We start from the raw sequence: 19,856 nt of genomic DNA, 5'->3' as shown, positions 1-19,856 counted from the left end.
ACTGCAGATGGTGGCTGCAGCCATGAAATTAAAAGACGCTTACTCCTTAGAAGGAAAGTTATGACCAAACTAGATAGCATATTAAAAGCAGAGGCATTACTTTGCCAACAAAGGTCCGTCTAGTCAAGGCTATGGTTTTTCCAGTACTCATGTATCAATGTGAGAGTTGAACTATAAAGAAAGCTGAATGCCGAAGAATTGATGCTTTTGAATTGATGTGTTGGAGAAGACTCCTGAGAGTCCCTTTGACTGCAAGGAGATCCAACCAGTCCATCCTGGGGGAGATCATTCCTGAGTTCACTGGAAGGACTGATGTTGAAGCTGAAACTCCAACACTTTGGCCACCTGTTGCGAAGAGCTGACTCATTTGAAAAGACCCTGATGCTGGAAAAGACTGAGGGCAGGAGGAGAAGGGGAGGACAGAGGATGAGATGGTTGGATGGCATCACGGACTCAATGGACATGAGGTTTGGGTAAACTCTGGGAGCTGGTGATGGACAGGGAAGCCTGGCATGCTGCTGTTCATGGGGTCACAGAGTCGGACACGACTGAGCGACTGAACTGAACTGATGGAGAAGGGAATGGCAATCCACTCCAGTATTCTTGCCTGGAGAATGCCATGGACAGACGAGCCTGGTGGGCTATAGTCCATGGGATTGCCAAGAGTCAGACACGGCTGAGCAACTAACAAAAATACTTGCTAAAGAAACAGTAAATGAATATGTTTCCTTGTCTGCATTTGTACATGTAACGTGATTCTGCCAAGAATGTAAAAACATGAAGTATCTTTCCGTTAACGACCTCGGGATGTAAAATCATAAACAATACAACTATTACAGTCAATAGTTTTTTTCAGGCAAAAAAAATTCAACCTACACCCCGTGCACTGGAAGGGTGGAGTAAACCACTGGGCCGCCACAGACACCTCTCGGTTATCTTTTCAGTATAAAAGGTTTTTTATAACAAACCGGGGGAGGGGGCGGGGGAGTGGGTGCAGAGTTCCCTTTATCTTCCACGCCTTGTTTTACTCTTTAGCTAGTAACTGGCTCTTTTAAAATGTCTTAAAATATTAAGCAGATGTTTGCTAAAAGGATGAGTTACCGTTTTAAAGCTTTAAACGATGCACGGCAAACAAGTTTTCACGGGTTCTTTCCAAAACTGGATAAAGATTTTCGTGGGATTCAGAGGAAGAAAATAAGTTGACAACAAAAGACATTTCCGTGTAGTTACAGACGGGCTAGTTTGGCTTTTTCAAAAACTTCCTTTATAAAAACACTAATAGATCTGAGATCTGGGGTACTTTCCGAGGTTCCCCCACCCCCACCCCGTTTCTCCCCGCTTTTCTGTTTTCTAAATCGCCGGTGGAGCCCTGCCTTGACGCAGCTAGGTTTCCAGTCTGCGGCCGCAGGAAACTAATACGGCAGGAACGGTGAGAAATCTCCAGAGCAGCCTTGTTCCGAGCGCCGGTACCTTTCAGCCCGCGGAAAAGAAGAACCAGCGCCCAGGCCTTTTTGCTCCGCCACGCGGCGGCGGACGCCACCTCACACCTTCAGTCCACTGGGACCTGACGACACCGGAACCCGACGACACCGGAACCCGGCGCCCCGGGCGTGGGTTCAGCGGAGCATAATAGCTGCCGTACCGCCCGGCCGCGAGGCCCGGTGGATAGGCGGAAATTGAGGGCGCTGACGCAGCTGGGGGAACTTTGCCTCCATGGCACCTTCCTGTCCTCGACTCCGCCCCGCCAGAGGGGCTCGGCTCCGGAATTCAAGATGGAGTCGCTGAGTCGAGCTGGGCAAGAGATGAGCTTAGCGGCCCTGAAGCAACACGACCCCTACATCACCAGCATCGCAGACCTCACGGGCCAGGTCGCACTGTACACCTTCTGCCCCAAGGCCAACCAGTGGGTGAGTACAGCCAGGCCGCTGAAGTTGCTCTCCCAGCCGCCGCTTCTTAAAGGGGCCGCGCCGACCGAGCTGGGTAGGGGGCGATGCGGGAGGCCAGGGTGGCGGAGGCGAAGCCAGGGACTGGAGGAGAGCCTGGCCGGCGCCTGAGAGGTGTCGGCGCCGCTGGGGATTGGGTGAGAGGAGAGAGGGAAGTAGGTCCAAACATCCGGGGGGAAAGCTGATAGAGGGGAGGGTTGAAGAAGGGTTAGTCTCCAGGGGTCCAGTTCGAGGATGTGGGCGACCTGCCTTCTTTGCAGGTGTGTTGGAGGATATGAGACCGATGGAGTCAGAACGACGCCTGTAAGATTGTCTGAAGCTTTGAGAGTTGTTAGATAAATTATATATACATAATCTATAAAGTAAACACCCCTCTCCCCCCAACAGATAAATCAGAACCCCCTTCGCAGAGGTTATTAGGATTTAAAGCTTGAAATCCAATTAGTTTCAGTTCTTGGAAAGGCGAGAGGGTGGGGATAAGTCCCGCATTTATCAAACTACACTGTGTTTCCAGAGTTTGGAAAAGATTTCAAGGCACTTAGGAAAAGGGCTTGCTTGTTAATTTTGTTACCTTGAAACCTTTGGATAAGAGACCTCGTGTTTGTTTCAGGTATGCTGCTGGTGATGTCACCTCTGAATGCTCGCATCAGACTTTTTGCCTTTTTTGCACGAGAGAGGTTGCGAAAAGTTACATTCAGTTAGTTCACTGATTTGTTAGCCGGTTTGAAGCTTCGGTGGTTGTTTACATGTCAGAATTTCGAGACTTCCCTGGTTGTCCAGTGGTTAGGACTCCCCGCTTCTACTGCAGAGTTCCATCCTTGGTCGGGGAACTAAGATCTAACAAGCCACCGAAGTGGCTAAATAAAATATAAATAAATAAACGTAACATCATTTCCCTTAAAAATATGAATCTTCTTGATTAACTCATTTAGCTATATAGGCTTTATTTAAAAAATAATCTGTAAATGTTTGTTGGATTGAATTAATGATTCACATTCACGTTTCAATAAGAATTGAAGTCCTTGTACTAACAAAATGGAAAGATTATTATAATATATCCTTTGCAACATAATGCAGATACATGGGTTATATTTAATCATTAATTTTGTGAAAAATCATTTCACATTTATAAACAGTTAAATCAGATGCGGAGAGTTTTCAAAGCCATATTGCTTTACTTTGTATCGTCTTTCCTTCACCCCCTGGAAAAGAAGGAGGTATGGCAAGCCACATAGAACAAAATTATAGATTTTTTTTTTTTAAGTGTGACTGTTTTACTAGATATTACTTTAGTTTAAATTGTTTGGACCATTGTTCTTTTCTTGCTGTACATAACATTTTTGGAGTGTGGATTGCAGACAGATGGTGAATATTTGGGGCATGAGCTTATTACTGACAAGCTTTTATTTCTAGTTTGTCACAGACTTCCAATATTTTGGAATTTTAATTGTGCCATTCTTCTTTAAATACAAGCTGAATGAAATACAAGCTGAAATAACCTGAATTGAAAACTAAACTGCTATTATTCATTTGTATCATGGCAGTGATTTGTTACTTTACACAATTGTTTATTTGGGTAAGTTTTCTTTCATTGTGAAGCAAGTGATTACCAATTTCTTATATTAATAAAGTTTGAAAGGCAAGAAATACATAAGGAAAAATTCCATGATGATGTTTAAGTTAGAAATCAAGATGGTAAATATCTTTTAAAGTTCTTTTTTTCATCCCACCAAATTCAATTCTATATGACTAACATTTAAGTTTACTAATAGTTTGCTGATTGCATTAAACTATTTAGATCCTATCTGGGCTGTGAACTGTAGACTAATTTTTTTCTTTTTTTTTTTTAAAACATTGTAACTATTTAAAACCTAAATACACTCTTGTCACAGCAAATGAAAGATGATGAATTGTACTTTCTTAATCAAACGTTTACTTTAAGCTAAAAAAAAGTTTAAAATTATTTGTAAGAACTATACAAATTATACTAAGTATAATTTCAGTATTCGTGATTCTTCAACAAAGTTCTAAGAATAACAAACTCATTGTGTTTGACAGTAGTTCTTAACTAATCACAAAATTTGCTGCTCGTGAAAATATGCCAGAATCTCCCAAGTGATGAAACAGTGTCCTGTAAGATAAAATTTCTTTTTTTTTTTCCTACTAACTGATAAACTTTAAAGGTGAAGTAATGACTGTATATGGACGTTGACTTTAAAATTAAGAAATTTGGCTAAAACATTTTAGTTTTAAAAAATGAAAGCTAATTCTAGATATTTTTCTCCTTTACATTTTAAAAAAGAAAAGAAAAGTTACTGTAGATATAGGCATGTTGCTGGATAGAACATTGCATATCAATTAACATGCATTAATTAATTAATTTTAAAATAAATAAGTTGATCTTAAATGTGAAGTACTTTTCCACTGTGACAACTTGTGGTTAGATTATGGGGGGAAAAACTAATTGACTCATTGTCTGTTACAGGAGAAGACTGATATAGAAGGGACCTTATTTGTATATCGAAGGTAAGCTTTTTAAAAAAGTATTATTTTTTTTTAATTTGATGGTGAACAATGTCATGTAGAGTGATTCAGCCCTATTGTAATTTGTGTTTGGAACCTTCCTGCTTGACCCTTCCAAGTATTCATCCATCCCTTGCTGTGAAATCTTAACCAAGTAATGTCCCTTCTTTGACAGTTCCTGTGATTCAGAATCAAACAGAACTTATTTAGGAACCTAGCAAAATAGAAAACATTTTGTAGTAATGAATGAATCTAAAGCAGATGCCTTTCTCCTTCCCCCATATTAGGAAAACAGAGATATGTTAGTCATTGGAGTTTCTTGTTTTCCTGGATCCCTCTTAACTCTCGCTCTGATTGAGATAGATGCCTTTTCTTGGTTTCTAAAGCTTAGGAAACTCAGCAGGATTACTGATACACATACACACACGAAAAGAACTGATACTGGTTCTTTTCGTGTGTGTGTGTGTGTGTGTGTGTGTGGTAAATTATTTATGGATTGCAACAAGAATTTGTCAAATATTCTTCTAAATTGTGTTGTGCACCTTTGAGATCTTGTCTAAAAAACACTGATTTTTTTCTTCCTTTTAAGTGATTTAATGTTACTCTTTCTTTTTGACATTTTGTTCCCTGTTACTCATCTTTCTCCTTTTAAAAAAAAAAAAAGACTTTTACCTGGTAATATTCATTACCAATATAAATCTCTAGAAGCTCTTCAACTATTATTAGAACCTTGGTACTTGGGAAGCACTTTCCTGGCCTTATTGTAACAGCGTGGATTCACCAAATTACAGAAAATGAAATTTAGTTTAGTGACTGACTTGATTTAATAAAATTTATGGAAGCTTCCACTTGTATTGATTCCAATAAAAGGAGACCAGTGAGACTCTGTTTGGGAAATGTGGGAACATGTTATGGATGAAATGGATAAATATATACCAGATGTCAGAATGTCCCTTTGGAGAGACCTTAGCATAGAAGAAGCATGGATTTGGAATCAGAAAACCTAAAAGCTGAATCCTGGTTATTATTTGTGTGACTTAGGGTGCAGGCCTGAATCATCCTAAGCTTGTTTCCTAATCTGGAGAATAGAGTTCTAAAACCTCTCCCATTAACACAGAAATATTCCGTATACAAGTGAGAAGTACCTGAAGGATCATGTGCTGGATCACCCTGACATGGGAACCAAGATGTTTCTTGTAGGATTCAAAACATTTTCTTACTAGCTCAAGTCTCTCCATAGTTCTCCCATTTGATATAAGCAAAATCATTGTGATGGTGGGCAATAATTATTGTAACCAGTCCTGTACCATATTTAAAATAAACGATATTTTTATTGAGCGTATATTCACTAAATATCTACTATATGGCTCTCTTGGTACTTACCTGAAAAAAAGAAGAATACTATTTGCATGGTACAGTTTAGTGGAGAAGGATGGTAAACACAAAAAATCATGGTGTGGAAAAAGAGAGAAGGGTTAGAGGTATTGAGCTTGGTAGCATTGAAAAGGGTAGTTCTGTAGCAGGCCTCAGTGAGAATGGGACATTTGAACAGAGGCTTGTGGGAAATGAGATAACTGTAGATTCTGGGCAAGTAGCCCAGACAGAGGTCTTTAGGTAGAAACATACCTATAGGAAGAATGGTAAGGAGTCCAGTGTGGCTGGAGCAGGAAGAACAGGGAAGAGGCACAGGCGTTGAAGTCAAGGGGGCACATATCACTTAAGGCCTTGGGTGGGTGGCCTTAGTTAAGACCTTGGCCTTTATTCTGAGGGACAGTCCTTGAAAGCTCCTGAGATGGGGAGGGGTATGATCTGACTTAAATTTTTTGTTTATGATTTTGAGTGCTAATAATATTATATAATGCAATATTCCATTCATTCTTTAAAATGGAACTAAAAAGTAGATAATATTTCAGCAAATTTAATGACTACTTTTTTTTTTCTTCTATTAAATCTAAGGTCAGCTTCACCTTACCATGGTTTCACCATTGTGAATCGACTGAATATGCACAATCTAGTTGAACCAGTAAACAAAGATTTGGAATTTCAGCTCCACGAACCATTTCTTCTGTATAGAAATGCAAGTTGTGAGTATCTATCTGTTAATTATAGTTCATGTGTTTGCTGCTTAATTGAGTGACTTTAGTTTCTGTCAGCACAGTATTCTTGGAAATTCAGGGTACAATAAAAACTATGGTCTATACGCTTGGTCATAAGTGAGTCTCTTGCTAAGATCAGAGCTTTTGAATTGAACTTCTAAAATTGAAACACTCTTTGTATACAGTAACTTATTATTTTAGTAATAGTTAACTATATTATTCTATATAATTATATTACATTATATTTCTACTATTTGTTCTATGAAAATAAATTTCACCCTTTGTTTTTGTTGTGATATGTGTTATTGGCTGCCCATGCCTGGCATGCTACGATTCATGGGGTCGCAAAGAGTCTCACATGACTGAGCGACTGAACTGAACTGAACTGATGCCACTGAGCAAAAGAACTTAAAGACAGATACTACTATTTCTGTGCACAAAAAAAGGACTGTCTTTGCCCTGATTGTGGTATTTTTCAGTCTGTTTATTTAGTTGAGTGTTGGGTACAAGTGCAGGGCCAAGAGCTATTGTACTTTAACATCAATAGTATAATAACTTTTAGGGTAGACAGGCCATTAAGTCAGCTGAGACTCAGGTGAGCGGCCGCTGCTCGGTTGGAGAGAGAGGATTGTAACCCTTTTTGCTGCTTCCTAGTCCAGGGTCCTTTCAGGCATTTTAAGACACGAAAAATGGTTGGGTATAGTCAGCAAAGCCAGAGTGGCCTTTTTAAGAAATAAATACTAAAAAGTACACCTGGTTCTTGTATTTCAACATGGGATTGGAGATATGAGTGTTTGGGAACAGAAGACAGACAATTTGTCTGGCTTTGCTGGTAGGAATGTCAGCCCTGGTTATTCTGGTAAGGGGACTGTGCTGCAGCCATCATCTGAGGAGGCTGCTGGAGAGGCTTGGCTTCTAACTTAAAACCTAAAAGTATGAATTTCACTTGAGTGCGAGGTAACTAGTATTGGGGGAATGTCTTCAATAGAACATGTTTAAAAAAAAACTCCTAGAAAGTATGCATCTTTTCATTCCCTGAATGAGAAGTGACAAATCTTTGTTGAAACTAAAAGCCCCAAATTCTTCTCCCTAGCTCACTTTTAAGCAAAATAAAATCTATCTCTTGAATTTTTAGTAAACAATTTGTCCAGATAATTCTCTCTCTTAGTTTGAATGGATGGATTTATTTAAACTATTATTAACAGTAAGAATTACTTCAAATAGCTGTTTTTTTATGCTGACTATTCTGTTAAAGGGGAAAGTCTGCAAAGCAGTGCAGATCCAATTTTTTATTTAAGGAAAATTGGGTTAATTCTGTTTTTATTACCTGAAAACTTAATCTAGCTGTTGCCTCTAATATAAGTTTGATTAGTAAAGTAGTCTGCTGCTGCTGCCGCCAAGTCGCTTCAGTCATGTCTGACCCTGTGCAACCCCATAGACGGCAGCCCACCAGGCTCCCCCATCCCTGGGATTCTCCAGGCAAGAACACTGCAGTGGGTTGCCATTTCCTTCTCCAGTGCATGAAAGTGAAAAGTGAAAGTGAAGTTACTCAGTCGTGTCTGACTCTTAGGGAGCCTGGGGACTGCAGCCTACCAGGCTCCTCCGTCCATGGGATTTTCCAGGCAAGAGTACTGGAATGGGATGCCATTGCCCTCTCCGAGTAAAGTAGTCAGTAGGGGAAATTATCAGAGGCCCATGGACTTAATTACCATTTAGCATAAGCCTGAAATGAGTTGTATTGAACAAGTAAAGTTACCTATGAAGTTGAAGTGCAAGATAACACAAATAAAAATGAACCATGATTAACCAAAAAGTTTTTTATATTAATTTTTATTGGAGTATAGTTCATTTCTAGTGTGTTGATTAACCAAAATGTAACCAATCAGAGCCTAAAATATCTGTAAATATTTCTATAGTCCATGTATGGAAGAAATGAAGGCAAATTGTAAAGGGAAAAGGCTAATGTTTTATTTTGTGAAAATCTAGCAAATTTCTCATGTGTTACTTGGGATCAGTACTATAAGTTTTACCACACTATAGTGTCATAGATTGATTTGCTGTAATGATAAGACCTTAAACCATCAGAAGTGTTTCTTATGTTAATTAGAATATTCTTGAGGGGGACAGTGCACTAATGATATTTATTGTAGAAAGATTTTCAACAGAAGGTTGAAACAAAGGTTTCCTTAGTTAAACATAAGAGTCATTTAACCTAGATCATTCCGCTTCTCCGTTAATTGAGGCACTGAATTATTTCTTAAGGGCCTAACAGTTTCTGGTATTGCTAATTAGATATTCAAGAGCACATCAGTTTGGTTTTAAGCCAGAGAAAAGCCTGAAAAGGTCAAGAACAAGTACTGTGGATATATGAGAAATAATCTAGAAGAAGAACTTGGGGAAAGTATTTAGAGGCCTTTTTGTACTGGGGAGAAGTGACAGGGCAGCATAAAGTGATTCTGAGAGTATTAAAGCCTCTGCGGAGTATGTTTTGTCTCCCTAGTCTTAGACCTGACAAGTAGTCTTGTCAGGTCAGCAAGCTACTGAATTGTTTAGGGATTTGATCTTTAAATAAAAAGTTAATTAGTGTCTGATGTGTATACAGGTAATTATACATGCTTCTGTAGCTGTTTTCTGTCATTTTCTCATGGGAAATACCACCAAGACACCTGACCCATTGTATTCCAGCTATACCCTCAGATCCAGCCTCTTTCTCTTAAATCAATTTTTAGAGTTGACAGAATATTGAGCTATAACTTTTTCCAGTTCTAACTTTTTTGGGGGGTAGGGGGGCATGCACTGAGTGGCTTGTAGGATCTTAGTTCTCCGGTCAAGGATGAAATTCAGACCCACAGCAGTGAGATCACAGGGTCCTAACCCCTGGATTGCCAGGAATTCCCTAGTTTTTCTTTAACACCCCACCCCACCATCCCAAGAGAAAGGTAAAAGCTTAGAAAGGAAATGCTTGCACCTGCCAGAAGTTTAGGTTTGGTGATTCTCTTGCACCTTTTGGAAACAGTTTATTTTTATACCTTTTGCCAGCCATAAGACCCCAATAAGGGTTGAGGAGACTGCAGATTCTGTACTTACTAAGTGAAAATTATATTCCCAGCACCTGATTTCTGATTCCCCACTTACAGATGAGGAAACAAGAGTCCCAGAGAAGTTAAGAAACTTGCTCAAGAGTCAACAAAGTTTATAAGTAACAGGCAGAAGTCAAATCTAGGTCTCTCTTGAGCTTCAAAACAAATGTTCTTTCTACTTTGCTACAACAGTAAAATAACTTATTTCATCAGTCCACTCTCTAGAGCAGTGCTGTCCTGTGGACTCTGTGATGATGGAAATGATCTCTATTGATACTGTCCCGTATAGCAGTCACTGGTCAGCCACATGTGACTGTGGAACACTTAAAATGTGGCTGGTGCAGCCAAGAAAAAACAGATTTGTAAAGTTTATTTAATCAGTTTGCATTTAAATAGCCATATAAGACTAGTGGCTACCATATTGGACACCAGAGTTCTGAAGCATAGATCCATGCAGAAACATACTTGGGCACCTTTAGATTTGTATGCCTCTCATTTAATCATTTCTTTTTAAAATTTACAAATGATTTCTAGATGCAAGGGCTGCAGAAGATATCCCTGAGGGTGGGTTTGCCATGGTAACACTCTTTGCAGTAGAATTTAATTTGCAGAAAAGAATTCTATTCTAGGCTTTGCCATTTTCCCAACTGTAACTGGGTAAATCACTTAAACCACTGATCTGACCTGCTTGTCTTAAGAAAGCGTCATATATGTAAAGGTAAGTTATCAGGCACTTACAAATTAAAATATTATAGACTGTGTCTCTGTCTTGGACTTAAACCAAGTGGTCTTATTAGTGAAAGATCTTAAAGACTTTATTATCCAGGTCCCCTAATGAGTTGTATATTAGTAAATTAGGAAGATATCAGCCTATCAACCTAGGGAGATGACAGGCAAGCTTATCTACTTCAGTCTGTGCTATGAACTAGAGGGAAGATTTCCCCCCTAAAAATTATAGCCAGAGGCCTCTCATATTTCAGATTTGAGGTTCAAGTTATAATATTCATTTGGTGTAATTTCTTACCCAGGCCAAAAAATTAACATAAAATTGATTCTCACCTGTTGAATACTCTAGAACACTTGGCAAAAGCAAATGCAAAACTTTTTTGGAGAGAATATTCTTAATCAAAATTGCCCCAGGATCTTACTGGTAAGCCCCAGGGTCCAAAAATTACAATAAATACAAAGACATAATTCACAGTCGGTAAAGCATATGGTAAAACAAACAGCCAGCCCTTCCCAGAAATTTTGGTTAATGATATGATCAGTTAGAGACTTTAATGGATAAGAATATCAGATGTAGATTATAAAATAAAGTGACAGGTAGATTTGAAAAATAGCTAAGTAAAACTTTAAGAAATTAAAATTTTAGTTGTTGAGGTAAACTCTCTACCTGATTTAACATTTAATTATAAAGACTGAAAAGAGAATTGGGTACCTGGAAGAGACATCTGAGGAAATTATCCAGGATGCAGTCCAGAAAGGGGAAAAATGGAAAGTTTGACAGAGAGCAAAGGGTTGGAAAGTCTTAGAAAGTTTAACATATGACAGAGAAGAATTTCAGAATGATAAAATATGTAGAGGGCGAATTTTTTTTTTAAGAGGGAATATTTGAGGAGATTATAACTCAGAATTTTCCAGAATCCATGAAAGACATAAGTCTCGGATTTAGGCAATAAAATAAGGCCTCAAGCAAAATAAATAGAAATAAATACAGACTTGGACACATGGCAAAATAAATAGAGACCTGGATCAAAGGCAAAGACGTAAACAGCCAAACTGTTGAGATCTGTTATTTAGGAAGAGCGTCAGTTAGACTGACAGCATATTTGATTGCAGCTACTGAGTTTAGAAAACAAAGGAATTTTATTTTCAAGTACTAAAGGAAAAAAATACAATTAACCATCAATTTAGTAATTCAAGAGAGCAAACTAAGACATTTTTCAACAAAAACAGAAGTTAACTCCAGCAGACCTTTGTCATATGTGCTTCCAAAGCAGTACTGTATGGTAGCTATTGAACCCTTGAAATGTGCCTAGTACAACTATGTTTTTAACTATAAGTTCTTAATTTAGTTTAGTTAATTTATTTTTACCAGTGCAGCTGTAAAGGCTATAGTTCAGAAAGAAGAAAATTGAATACAGAAGTAATTAGGTTTAAGCAACAGTAAAACAAAATAAGCATTGACTGTATAAAAAAATAAAATGCCTAGCTTGAGTAGAGGTATTAAAAAGGTAAAGCAAAAATACCAGACAGCAGTATAAGATAAAAACTTTCCAAACCAAAAAATTACAAAGACTGAGGTGAGGGTAGATAAATTGATGACCAATAGACTTGTAAGTCAAGCTATGTTTTGATCAAAAGATTCAGGGTAATCACTGCAGAACAGAAATAGGGTGTCTTAATTTTAAACCAGTACAGTTTGAGATGGGAGAAAAGTAAATAGAAACTATGGGGAATAGCCCAGTTCTAATAAAATGGCAGAAACAAATAAACCAGTAACTGAAACAAATGTTAAGTGAACCATACTTGACAGTTAAAGGAGATTCTGAGATCGGATAGATACAGAATTTGCCAGTAATGCTGTTTTCAAAAAGCGTAAAACTCCAAAGCCAGGAAAAGTTGAAAGTAAAAGAATAGGATGATATATGTCAGGTAACTATTAGCCAAACAAGACTGATGTAGCTGTGTTAATCACATGTCATAGAATCTGAGGTAGGAAACATCAGGAATAAAAGTTATCCCATAATGACAAAAGAAGTAAATTGCCTACAAGAAAAAAACAGTTCTAAACTGATACATACCTTGTATTTATCAGCATTACACATCAAATGTTTAAAATCCGTAATTATAGTGGGAAATATAAACAGACCACCTCAGTAATTGACAGATAAGGCAGATAATTTACTAAGGTTATGGGATATTTAAACAACACAGTTAGACTTGGTTTAATGGACAAAGGAAAAAACCCTGCTTCTAGCAGTTCAAGAATTTGCATTATTTTCAAGTATGTATAGAATTTTTATTAAAATTATACATAGGTAGGAATATGAGCAGATAGATCATATTAGCAATATGATCTATCTATCTATCAATATTAGCAATAGAGCAGATCAACAAAACAAAAGCTTTCCCCTATGACCTGATTGATCCAACAGGAAAAAGAGAAGGAGAGACATAAATGGCAATATTAGGAATAACATATACTATATATATATAATACAGCAACTAAGGATAGAGAATAAAAAACCACTGTAAAGAACTTTTTGCACAGAAGTTTAAAATTTGGATTATATAGACAATTTCCTGGAAAAAAACAGTGTAACAAAACTTAGGAGTAAATGGATTCAATGAAATAATTGGGTCAGTAGTTTTAAAATCTCTTCTATCTCATCTAAAAAGAATGCTGAGAAGAATGTTTTCTCCAGTTCAGTAAGTGGTACTCAAGTAGTCATCCATATAGCAACGGGCCTCTGAAAAAGTAACTATAAGATCTTCACATTTCTGATCTTACCACAGGAACACTTACCTCCATAGAAAGGGAATCGTGCTTCATATTATCCACTATTCCTTCAAGCATTTGATGAGCACTGGCTACAAACAACAAAACCTCACTAAGTATGTTTCTCTTAGAAGGTGCTTTCCCCCAAGATCAGTGTCGGGTACTTTCATTTTCGTTTCTGTGGGTATCTTCCAGGGTTAACATGGTAACCTGGAATTTGTTGTATATATATGTATATATACTTCTGAATTAATTATGAGATATCAGGTCTAACATGCACACAGAGTAGAATAATCACTTCTCTTTTAGCTAAAACCACCATCACACGCTTGTCTAAGGACAGAATAAAGTTTGATGTGAGAAGAGAGGGGACCTTAAGGCATAGACACCCTGTAACCAGCTTAACAGCAACAGCAGATCACCACACCGGGAACAATTGGAAATAAAAATCTTATCACTGTTTAATATTTTGAAAGAACTTACCTCCAAAAATCTGTGTGAAGTACCCCTTCATTTCCGCTTCACTTGTCACTTTTCCTTTATATCGAGCATCAGTCTCTTGATATAGAGCATTTTTAATTAAAATTAGATCACTAGAAAAAGCAGGGAGATTCATTTCCATAGCGTTGAAAATGTAGCTGCCAAATGGTAAGTTTTATTAGAAGAAATATTGTAGTGTGTACGTGTGTTTTTCTTGGTCTCTGCTTGGCCTTTCTCGGTTCAAGGGCAAGAGCAGTAGAGATGCTAGGTGGCTGTTGGCATTTGGTACAAATCTTCAAACTTAAAAGCACAATACAGGAAATTTCCTTGCAAGAGTAATTTTACAGTTTGGCAACTCAAGTAATGTGAGTTCTACCACCAGGCTAAAAGACGACTTTATGAACAGTTTCTAAAGTTCCACAGCCCATACTTTGTGATCTTTGAATCCAGTACACACTGCTTCTTACGTAGCCTGAAGAGAGGCAGGCAGTCTTCCCCCATCAGCAGCAGCAGCTGCGGCTGGTATGATTCTGCAATCAGCGTAAGAGGAAGAAATCTTTGGCGCTGCATTCGTCTGGCCTTCTGAACCAAGATAAAGAAAGAGCCTTGCTGTTGTCACATAACGTAGACGGAAGAGGTAAAACACCATGAAAACAGTGACTTGGACTCCGGGGTTGATCTGGTGACGCTGTTAGGTCAGAGATATCAAAAACCTTTAATGCTTCCTAGCTGTTGTAGGTCACTACTTAGTGTTCCAGTAGAGCCTCCATCGGGTACCTTCTTGTTAACTTGAGTCTGTGAACAGTGGAGAATTTCCAAAACAGATTCTTTTCATTATGCCCAATTACTGGCTTCCCCTCCTCTCCCCAGTAGTGTTTTCAGGTGAAAGCAATTTTTATCATTTATTATTATTATCTTAGTTGTAAAGATTTTAAAAGTTGACCATGTGTGCTCTATTCATGGCAAGTGCTATGCGGCTATAGTGACGATAAATCCTAAAAGAGGTGAAATCCTAGTATGACTCACTGTTTTATTCAGGGTTACCCATCATTACAGAGTAAAAAGTTTATAAATAGGAATCGTCACTTGTGATATTCTTGGGTTTTATTTTCCTAGTCCTCCAAAAAGTTTAGTGGTCATTTCATATGTCTGAATCCTATACTGAAATTACGGTTAAAAGGAACTGTGGAAGCAGTGTTGCTGGTAAATATTTTCGGACTTGATTTAGAGAAGAGTACCATATTTAAAAATAAACTAAAGAGCTTACAGAATAGCATTTTTAATTTCCTGGAAGAAGTCTTTTAATCAATGTTTACTAAATAGACATAATTTAAACTTTAGAAAGTGAGCTCTTTTTCTGCCATGTTAGTGTTCAGTGGTGTTTAAGTATGTCTACTCTTTGGCCCCAAAAAGTTAAGCTGCTGCTACAACCCGGTTACACTTAGCAGCCTTGCTTATGATTCACAGCGTTTCCTCACCTGCCTGTTTGCCAGCTGGCACACTGTTGTGCTGTAATCCCAGGTCCAGCAGTCTTTGGCTCAGTAACTTTTCACCTGTATGTGTGTATTCTAACCTCCACCCCAGAGACTTTCTCCTCTGTCTCTTTCCCAACCTTTTGATATTGCTATGGAGCCACCAGGCTTCTTCTTATCTTAAAGGAAATGGTCTGTCAAAGCGTTTGTGTTTTCAGTTGTCAGGGCATGCTTATGTATATGTCATCTATTCTATTCTTACAGTCCTTTTGTTATCAGAAGAGTCTTCCTTATTCCACAGTAAATATTTCTGGTTATGTTCAAAGTACATTTTGTTGTGTTTGTTTCCTGGTCTAGAGGACATTTGTTGGTGCCATCTTCACAAATGTTATAAGTCATAACACCATTGCCAAAAGCTTTATCAAACCCCCTTTTCAGCTTGGCAGCATACTGAGAAAATCTCCAGCCACCTCAGATCCTTTTAGAAAGTAGGTCAGATGTAACTAATAAATGAGTCAAAAAGGCAGCACGTGCATGAAAGTGGTCCCCAGGTCTGTTTTAGTGACATTTTACCAGATTGCTAGAAGTCTCAAGGGATTTTGTAAGGGCTCCAAATTAATTTGGATTTTCTTGACCTCGTGTGTGTCATACACCACTCCTGATGAGAAGCAGAATGAGGTATAACATCAGATCATAATTGGCTGCTGAATCTTCAAACAGGACTCTCCAGGGAAACAGATGACTTGCCCTTCAGCTTTTGAAAATTTCTCAGCATTAAATAATCCAACAACTTTGATCTTTGTCAGTTGCACTTTTCATATGTTCAAAAGAAGAGGGCTGTCATTTGAGAAGCAAGGGAAACAGTTAATTTTGAATATGCTTTTCTGCATTTTGATATTTTTTATGGAAGTACAACATAAAGTTATTTAAATGTCCTGTCACACCCGCTAACTCTTCAGGGACAGCGTGACTAATTGGGACAATGGTTAACAGCCACGATATGTGGTGGGTGTCCAGTAACTGAATAGTTTGCTTTCATCTTCAGAAAAGCCACGTACAAAAGATGATGCCATTGTTATTTACCATAGCAAAATTATACTGTATTGCCAAATGTCTAAATCCTCTGTGGCATAATTAATCAAGGAAAATTATTTCAGGATGTTTTAGCAAGCAGATGGTTGGCAGAATATGTTGGGCCTTAGAGTGTAAGTTCCCTTGAGGGAAGAGTACTTGGCTTTGGTGTGGAGACAAGGTCTTCCATGGTTTTAGCTATCTGGTGAACTTGTCTGTCTTTGCTCACAGTGACAGTGACAGGCTCAGTGGCAGCTCCCTGGGCCTCCTTGCCAGTTGCATGCACTGATCATCTGATATGTTGGCAGACAGAGCTGATTCTTGGATGCGTGTCTGAACCTCTGCATGTCTGCTTTTGGCAGAATTGAGTGTGACTCTTATCCTTTACCCATTAAGCTATCATTATGGCTTCCTTATCTCTGTTTCTTCTGCAGCATGCCTTTGAAAGTGTTTGACTCTTTTTTGGCAGTTTATTTGATAATGCACAAATGTGGAAAATGTGCATCTTATTTCTATCTAATATAGTGTATTTCTGCAAAGGAAAGAGAGTGGGACTTTAGGTAAAGATTTGTCAGAGTAAGTCGACAGCTCTTATTTTGGACTTATTTTGATTATTGATATGGAATTCTTTCCTAAGAGTTTGATTTACACACCCCTCTATGAAAACTTAAATGCCTCTGCTTAGCGCCCTCAAAATGTTGTATGTTCCTCTCTGAGCCTGATGTATTGCATATCATCCTTGTGTCCATTAGAGAAAAATTGGTGTCTTTTGTATTTGGTCTCTTGTATTTTGTGTGTTCTTTAGCCAGGTCAGAAGAGGCATATTAGAGAAAGATGATTGTGTGTAATTGCCATAAATGGAGTCTTTTCAGAGCCCCAGTCCGATTTACTAGGGGTCAGCAAAGAGTTTTTAGACTTGAAATCCACAGAAGGCATAACTCATAAATTGGACTTTGCTATTGACAAAAGAGAAAATATTTTCAAACCACATCTGACAAAGAATTGGTTTCTTGAATATATGAAGAATTCTCAACTGAACAGTTTAGAAAACAATCCTTTGGGGCAAAAGATATGAATAGACATTTAATTAAAGAGGATATATAGATGACAAGCACGTGAAAAGACATTCTGTATTATTAGTCATTAGGGAAATGTAAATTAAAACCACCATGAGATACCACTACACACCTATCAGAATGCGTAAAATTAAAAATAGAACAGCAAATGCTGGCAAGGAACAGAGAGACTAGATGGCTTATCCATTGTTGGCAGGAATATAAAACTGGAAAACAGTGTAACCGTTTTTTTTTAAACATGCAACTACTATGACTCAGTAACTATTCTTTTGGACATTTAACCCAGAAAAATGAAAACTTAGGTTCACAGAAACCTGTACACAAACATAGAAGCCTTATGCATAATAGCCCCAAAGTGGAAGCACTGCAGATGACCTTCAGTGCATAAATGGTTAAATAAACTGGTACATCCACACCAAGAAATACTACTAAGCAAAAAATAGGAGCAAACTTTTGATGCAAGTAACAACTGTAGATGAATATCCAGAGAGTTACATTGAGTCAGAAAAGTCAGTCTCAAGAAGTTGCATCCTCTGTGATTCCATTTGTAATACATTTCTCGAACTGGCAACATTATAGTATGAAATACAGAGATCAGGGTGTTTGTCAGAGGTCAGAGATGGGGGATGGGTACCAAGGGAGATGGGTGTGGCCATAAAAGGGCAACAGGAATATCTATGGCAATAGGAATGTTCTGTATCTTGATTGTATCCATGTCAATAGTCTGGCTGTGATATTATGTTACAATTTTACAAAATGTTACCATTGGAAGAAATAAAGGGCACACAGCATCTCTGTTTCTTTTTTTACAATATGTATGAAGTTACAATTGTTTCAAAACTGAAAGTTTAATTAAAAAAAATAAAAGCATACCTACCCTTCTTGTGCCAGAGCCATATGAAATAGAATGCAGCCTGGGATAGAGATGAGCCATGCCTGTCCATGTGTTTACTTTGACTTATGTTTTCAGTATTTCTGGTCTCAGTTCAGTTCAGTCACTCAATTATGGTCTCAGTTCAGTTCAGTCACTCAGTTATGTCTGATTCTTTGTGACCCCATAGACTGCAGCATGCAAGGCCTCCCTGTCCATCACCAACTCCCGGAGTTTATTCAAATTCATGTCCATTGAGTTGGTGATGCCATCCAGCCATCTCATCTTCTGTCATCCACTTCTCCTCCTGCCTTCAATCTTTCCCAGCATCGGGGTCTTTTCCAAGGAGTCAGCTCTTCACATCGGGTGGCCAAAGTATTGGAGTTTCAGCTTCAACATCAGTCCTTCCAATGAACACCCAGGATTGAGCTCCTTTAGGATGGACTGGTTGGATCTCCTTGCAGTCCAGGTGACTCTCAAGAGTCTTCTCCAACACCACAGTTCAAAAGCATCAATTCTTCAGCACTCAGCCTTCTTTATAGTCCAACTCTCACATCCACACACGACTACTGGAAAAACCATAGCCTTGACTAGACGGACCTTTGTTAGCAAAGTAATGTCTCTGCTTTTTAATATGCCGTCTAGGTTGGTCGTAACTTTCCTTCCAAGGAGTAAGCAAGCGTCTTTTAATTTCATGGCTGCAGTCACTATCTGCAGTGATGTTGGAGCCCAAGAAAATAAAGTCTGACACTGTTTCCCCATCTGTCTGCCATGAAATGATGGGACTGGATGCCATGATCTTAGTTTTCTAAATGTTGAGCTTTAAGCCAACTTTTTCACTCTCCTCTTTGACTTTCATCAAGAGGCTCTTGAGTTCTTCTTCACTTTCTGCCATAAGGGTGATATCATCTGCTTATCTGAGATTATTGATATTTCTCCCGGCATCTTGATTCCAGCTTGTGCTTCTTCCAGCCCAGCGTTTCTCATGATGTACTCCGCATAGAAGTTAAATAAGCAGGGTGACAATATACAGCCTTAACGTACTCCTTTTCCTATTTGGAACCAGTCTGTTCCATGTCCAGCTCTAACTGTTGCTTCCTGACCTGCATACAGATTTCTCAAGAGGCAGGTTAGGTGGTCTGGTATTCCTATCTGTTTCAGAATTTTCCAGTTTCTGGTGATCCACACAGTTTCAAAGCTTTGACATAGTCAATAAAGCAGAAATAGGTGTTTTTCTGGAACTCTCTTGCTTTTTCCATGATCCAGCGGATGTTGGCAATTTGATCTCTGGTTCCTCTGCCTTTTCTAAAACCAGCTTGAACATCTGGAAGTTCACGCATTGTTCACATATTGCTGAAGCCTGGCTTGGAGAATTTTGAGCATACTTTACTAGCGTGTGAGATGAGTGCGATTGTGCGGTAGTTTGAGCATTCTTTGGCATTGCCTTTCTTTGGGATTGGAATGAAAACTGACCTTTTCCAGTCCTGTGGCCACTGCTGAGTTTTCCAATTTGCTGGCATATTGAGTGCAGCACTTTCACAGCCTCATCTTTCAGGATTTGAAAGAGCTCAACTGGAATTCCATCACCTCCACTAGCTTTGTTCGTAGTGATGCTTTCTAAGGCCCACTTGACTTCACATTCCAGGATGTCTGGCTCTAGGTCAGTGATCACACCATCGTGATTATCTGGGTCGTGAAGATCTTTTTTGTACAGTTCTTCTGTGTATTCTTGCCACCTCTTC

General features: G+C 38.5%; 1 protein-coding gene across 1 annotated transcript in view; it reads left to right on the top strand.

Moving 5' to 3' along the window:
* The first annotated feature begins 1,727 nt into the window (after window positions 1–1,727).
* The window catches only part of DCP1A (decapping mRNA 1A), a 44,055-nt gene continuing 25,926 nt past the window's right edge, over window positions 1,728–19,856 (top strand). The window contains exons 1-3 of the mRNA XM_027522235.1: window positions 1,728–1,907; window positions 4,429–4,469; window positions 6,423–6,550. Of these exons, the coding sequence (XP_027378036.1) occupies window positions 1,773–1,907; window positions 4,429–4,469; window positions 6,423–6,550 (304 nt within the window). The 5' untranslated portion in view covers window positions 1,728–1,772. The remainder of the gene's footprint in view (window positions 1,908–4,428; window positions 4,470–6,422; window positions 6,551–19,856) is intronic.

Source organism: Bos indicus x Bos taurus, chromosome 22 (genome assembly GCF_003369695.1).
Source record: "Bos indicus x Bos taurus breed Angus x Brahman F1 hybrid chromosome 22, Bos_hybrid_MaternalHap_v2.0, whole genome shotgun sequence".
Lineage (NCBI taxonomy): Eukaryota > Metazoa > Chordata > Mammalia > Artiodactyla > Bovidae > Bos > Bos indicus x Bos taurus.
Note: the sequence above shows the minus strand (reverse complement) of the source record. Positions and strands in the feature narration are given on the sequence as shown.